At 31.1% G+C, this 6589-nt stretch overlaps 1 protein-coding gene across 1 annotated transcript; it reads left to right on the plus strand.

Moving 5' to 3' along the window:
* The first annotated feature begins 629 nt into the window (after nucleotides 1–629).
* Grip75 (gamma-tubulin complex component 4) lies at nucleotides 630–2921 on the plus strand. The gene has a single exon (XM_014244546.3). It carries the CDS (start codon nucleotides 780–782, stop codon nucleotides 2793–2795), a length of 2016 nt encoding a protein of 671 aa, XP_014100021.3. The 5' UTR covers nucleotides 630–779; the 3' UTR covers nucleotides 2796–2921.
* Nucleotides 2922–6589: the final 3668 nt, after the last annotated feature.

Raw genomic sequence — 6589 nt, forward strand, 5'->3', positions numbered from 1 at the left:
ACATTCTATCATATATATATACATACTTTTATATAAACTTATTTATACCATTTTATATCATATATAAATATAAATATGCTCAAGTGAAAATAAAAACAGCACAATGCTTAAATTTTTTAAGCAAAAGAACATAGAAAATATTTTATTTCAAACCAAAAACTAAATAATAATGTGATTACATGAAGTCAGGTATATAAATTTGTCGTTCATGAAGTATAATTTTAGGCGCTGTAGTTTCTTTCATCAAGAGTTTTACTTTCGTTGTTTATATTACTTTGTAACTTATAGTTAAATTCGAATCTTTATCTGCTTCTATTATTTCAATAAAACTATTACTTCGTATTTATTGCATATATTATTGTTTTACGAATTAAAAATATATTAATTAGTTTGAAACTATTTTTAACTATTTTAACTATCTAACTATTTCTAAGTCAATTTCTTTTCCGTGAGTTAGAGTGTAATGGCAAATGATATAAAATTCATCAACGCATTATAGTTGCTGTATTAATTAATTTCATATTGGTGTTATAAAATTATATCATTTTTATTAAACTGTATTCGAAGCGATTGTTTGAATTCCCCATGGAATGGCAACATTGTCAATGTGACAGCTATAAAAATCAAACTGACATTTGCCAATCGGCTGTTCATCTATTTCAATAAACAAGGCGCTAGAATAGTTTGTTTATTAAATAATAAAATAGTAATATTATCAGCAGCCCAAAAACCCAACAGGTTTTCTCAATGATTTTTCAATTTAAAAGACGGTCATCAAAATGATACATGAAGTGTTGCTGTCTTGCTTGAATTTGCAATCAAAGTATTTATCCTTGGAAGACTTCACCGTAACAGATGTCTCAACTTTTTTGCATCCTTGTGAAAAGCTTGTACTACAGGATATTATAACTATTATTAACTTGTTACGGGACATAGAAAAATTTACCAAAGTTTGCGGTAGCAACAACAGTGTCAATAGAAATGTGGCAATCTTTGATACAGATGAGCCGCTGCAAAAGGGGCTTTATTTGAAGGCGTTCGCAAATGGTATAGATACTGTTTTAAAAGATTACTTTGACAACATCACCGCGCTGGAAGAAAATTATCTGAAAAACCCAACAAATTTTTCACTGCTTTTTATATATCGAAATTTAAAGACATATGAACCGTTAGCGCTTTACTTACGCAAGTTAATTCGTATTATACGAAGTCAAAAACTGCATGGCTGTGAAATTATGCAGTTTTTGCACCAAAATGCCGAACATGGTGATCAGAAAATACGCGCTGCAATTAAGACCTTGCAACTTGCGGTGAATGTAGTATTTTTCAAACAACTTACACATTGGATACTTTATGCCAAAATAATTGATACATATGGTGAGTTCTTCATACAATGCTCGGAGGGTAATATCAATAGTGCCGCTGAGAGTGACACCAGTAAATGTGCTAGCACAGAAAGTGGCAAGCATGCTAGTACAATTACAACATTGTCTAAAGTGGCTAGCACGTACGCTGACATTTGGCGCTATGAAATATGCTATGAGCTTTTACCACATTATTTACCCACTGGTTGGGCCGAAAAAGTGCTTTTCATTGGTCAAACAATACTCATTTTTAAAGCAGATGCTAATAAACATAAGATTCTCACACAAAACTGGAGCAAAACCGAACACACCGACTTGGAGGATGAAAGCTCCTTGAGCAATGAAAAGGAACATATTTACTTTGGCAAAATACAAATGCTACAGAATGATGAAGAGCTGAATGTACAACACTATGAAAGCATCGTTAATGAAATTAAGGCATACTTGACAACCCGGTTGTCGGAGATAGCAATCAATCAAGCGGATTTGGTGCATCAACTTAAATTAATCAAAGAATATTTCTTACTGGGCCGTGGTGAATTGTTCTTGGAATTTTTACGGCTCACATATGCAATCGGCAAAGACAAGTACAATGAAAATAAAGTGCATGATTTCGTGAAAGCTTTCGAATCTGCCGCGCATGGAGTTGGTGTTTCTGAAGATTTGGAACGCTTCTCACTCAGTATCGTCAAACCACTGATGCACAGTAGTAATCCAAAAGATTTAGAACACAACTATTTACATTACATGCAGTTAAATTACAAAATTAATTGGCCATTACATTTGTTGTTCTCACCGAAGGTGATCGACAACTATAATATACTTTTCCGTTTTCTACTATTAATCAAGAAAATGCAATTTGAGCTACATATGCTGTGGTGCAATAAGGTGCGTCGCACCAAATTATGCTCACGTGAAAAATTCAAATTAACAAGCCTCTTAAACCAACTGATATTTTTCATAGATAATCTACAGTATTATATACAAGTCGATGTGTTGGAGAGCCAATTCAGCATACTTTTGAATACCATACAAAATAAAGCGGATTTCGAAGAAATACAAAAGGCGCACAGCATATTTCTGGCCAATATACTTTCACTCTGCTTCTTACTGACTAATGAAGAGAGTAATAAGCTGAATATCAATCAGTTTATAGTCTCACAGTCAAATAATCCGATTTATAATATCTTAATCGATATATTTAGTGTGTGCGACAACTTAAGTAACGTTTTGGGACAAGACTTGTGTGGGACTAAGATTAAAGAATATATTGATCAACAAGACGAACGATTTAGTATGCTGATGGATCAATTAATTAACTATCTGATAGGATTGAAGACAAATCCGACTACAACTCCTTTGTCGCAGTTACTCTTGCGTTTAGATTTTAACCACTGGTTCAGCACCAAGAAAAAACAGTTACTTGCTTAGCGATACAACGGTTTTACAAATATGCCTTGAAATTGTAACGTATTTAAAAAACCTTCAAATACTCTGTATTATATTATTTATTTTGAAATATAAAATTACTGGATTTTGTTTTTGTAAATTTAAAAAGTTCATGTTTAACTTAATAATAATAAAAACTAATTTTGAGTTAAATAAATATAAAGTCTTAACTTTCATGGATTTTTGTGAGATTCCACCTTTCTCGAAAAAACACTTTTATTTTCCATACCTTCCTATTTACTTACAGTGTACGAAACCATATAAGAAAAAATAATATTATCTCTGTGGTTATTTATATTAAAGTAAATTTTTTTTATCTTTTTAGGAGTCAATAAAAAAACTAGAATTTAAAAATCAAAGTTGTTTTAATTAAATTGAATTATAGCAATTTTTTTTAAATGAAACGGATTATCCGAAACATTTCCCACTAATGTTAATTACTTGTTAAAACATTTTCAAAGTAAAGTTTTTTATAACTATAATTACGAAATATTTAAAAACAATTTAATTTTCATTTGAATGATTTGTTATAAAACTAGCCCAAAACTTACTCAATGAGTTAAAAATATTATAGTAAATTTACATTTTTCCAGTGTAAAAAATAATTCTTTCAATACAGCACAGATTTCTTGTCAACCTTTCATATTCTATAAATATTACTCAATTCATGAAAAAATTTAAAATAGGTAAGTGCAATACTTTTTAAAATACATAAAATAAGTACAAAAAAAACGTTAACTTCCGATGCTATAATACCCTTTTCGGAAGCATTTCTTATAACATAAAAGGGTATAAAAAGATCTTTATCTTGATTTTAATGACAGCTACATGCCATAGCAATCTGAGCTAAACTATATGTTCCTAAATTGTATCGATGCCTTGGATAATAATCAATGTGAAATTTAGTCCAGGTATGTATGTCATATAAAACAGTTTGCCATACAAGGGTTTAAGATTGATCAGTCAGTTTGTATCTCAGCTATATGCTTTAGTTATCCGATATTGGGGGGAAAGGACATGTTCTTGGGGGGAAAAGGCCATGTTCAAAACTTCAGCTTGATATCTTGAAAACTGAGGGACTAGTAAGTAAAATAAAAATAAGCAATGCCATAAAAATACATTATAATATTATGGAAATCAGTCCCTAAGCGAATGTGCGAGATCAATTAAAATCGTGAAGGCTCTATCCACTATTAAATATGTGTATGTCTTCTAACCTTTTTTTAACTAAAAATTACAAGATTCTACATTTATGTCATATCTTTTTCAATATTTAAAAAAAAATTAAATTTTTTTACGTGCCCTTGTATTTATATTTTATTTTATATACTCCAAATGTAATATATATTTTTCATTGATTATATGTATACATAGTATATGAACATTTTGAGGATTATCGATTTAAGTCATCGAACGTCTGATGAAGAAATATTGTTTATTTCAGAAATGCACTTGAAAATTACACGTACATAACGGCAAGTTACACAAAAAGTCTAACGCGACACTGATAATGAAATCTTATTTTTTTCAACACAAAATTTTGTAAGCACATGTGGGGTTTATATTCATACGACTTTTTGTATGTGTACATTTTTTTGATTTTTAAAAGTGGAATAATGCATCCAATCAAATCTATTATTTTATGACAATTGTGACACGTTTTTGATGAATATAACATATTTAAATAACTAGTATCTATATTATATTTTTTATATTTACAAGTATACTACTTACCGATGGCGATGCTCTTCGCCAGAGAGTAATTTTTCTACTAAATGTTAAACAAAAATTTTGAATTAAGCAATTTGATTTTTTTTGAAAATTTTATTTTGTATTCCCACAATAGTCATGCCTAACTGATCCGCTCTTTTACTGTTACAATTATTTGGGGAATATTTTCTACCGCTACAACAAAAGCAATAACATCATTGAACTCGTAATTCGTCAGAACATACACTAATGGACAAAATAATAGGTGTAAACAGTTTTTATTTAATAATAATAATAGGTCTGGTCACATCAGCCCTTTTTTCGCGCTGCGATACGAACGTTTTTCATTAATTTTTTATCTTTGAAACATATACCACAGAGTATAATAGTTTTATTATTTAATTATTTTAAATCTTCAAAATCATATATGAATTCCGATTTTTACACGCTGTTTGGAAAAAGAAAGCCGTCCAGAATACCTAGTCCAAAATTTTTAAAAATTGCAGTGCTCACGTCCTCGAACTTTTTTTAAATAGAATAAGAGGGTTTACAAGAACTCAAGCAGGCTTCAAAGTTGTTTGTTTTAAAGAAAAATATACCGATAATATAACGTATATAAAGATTTCCCAACATTTTGTTATCATTTGTGTAGTGTAAATTGTGTAATGCTGTAGAATGGACCTCAATCTCGGCGCTCATCTCTTCCTTGTCGCTAAATTCTTATAATTCAACGGTTTTCCACGATTTCGTTCTCTAAACATTCCAATAAAGCTATATAATTGTAGTTCTTGAAGATTTCTTCCTTCCGAAAATAGTTGACTGTTCCGTCTCTCCACGAATTAGATTTGATTTATCACGGACTTGCTACTTGGTTGACTGTATAATGGTTTATGGATGAATAATGAGTCCATGTTCGATTAATTGTCATATATCAACGAGAGTTGGGGTCGGTCGATTCTGAGCTTGGCCGGAACCGACTTTGCACAGAGTTTACCTGAACAGGGTATATTAGGATTGCCATGATGTTTCTAACACCAGGAAGGAAACGTCGGAGACCTTATAAAGTGTACACGTTGGTTGAAAATATTCTGCGCTCGAAATGAAAAAATACTGCTACTATTCTATATAATCTCCCTTAAATTCAATACATTTATTGCAATGATTCTCCAATATTTTTATGCCATCCCCATAATGACTTTCGGGAAGCTTGCAAAATACCCGTCTACGGTTGTAATAGCTTCTTCATTGGACGGAAAATGCTTTCAACGAAGGAATTATTTCAGGTTTCTGAAGAGGTAGTAGTCACTGTCACGCGTTCTTTTTCTCACTAAGAAGCTGGTTATTCGTCTAACTAACCGATTAAACTGAAGTCCTTGTATGAAGAACTTTTTTATTTAGCAAGCTATCTTCACAAATTTTGGCATAGATAATTATTCATGGCATTGCTACAACTTCCGAACAAATTGTTTAGATCAGACTACTATCGCATATATTGTAGCTGCTATACAAACTTACCGATCAAAATCAAATTAAAAATCGTGTATACCCTTTTACGCACCAGTGAAGGGTAGTATTGTATATCTTCGGTGCATCCAAAGAAAACATTTTTTTTTTTTGAAAAGCTTGTGTCACTACGATCCGATAGCTGTAACGTTTATGCACAAGCCTTTTGAAGGTCAGGTCTAACAACAAATTATATGATAACAATTCTAGCGACGCCTTCTCATAGAAGCAATACGAACTTTTCAACTAGCTTGGTGTATGCTATATTTGTATAGATTACTTATTTATATTTAATTTAAGTTTTAAGTGCAATTTTATTAAAGCTGTGTGTAAACACGTAATACCCAACAAAAACAATTCACACCATACACTATGTATGTATTGTACTTACCTTTGCCTTTGCTCTTCATGCGTCTCCTTAGTTAAATATTGAAATACAAGTCATCATTATAAGTCGCCCCTATTGGATCTAATTCACACTTTTATTTATGTATTTACTTAATTTTCGATGCGCGAGTTTCGAGGCGGCTGACAAAACTGATGATAAAAATAAATTAACAATA

Source organism: Bactrocera oleae, chromosome 3, assembly GCF_042242935.1.
Source record: "Bactrocera oleae isolate idBacOlea1 chromosome 3, idBacOlea1, whole genome shotgun sequence".
In the NCBI taxonomy this organism is placed as follows: Eukaryota; Metazoa; Arthropoda; class Insecta; order Diptera; family Tephritidae; genus Bactrocera; species Bactrocera oleae.

Excerpts from the sequence above, each read along its gene's own strand:
- Grip75 (XM_014244546.3), top strand. The coding sequence starts at position 780 with ATGATACATGAAGTGTTGCTGTCTTGCTTGAATTTGCAATCAAAGTAT.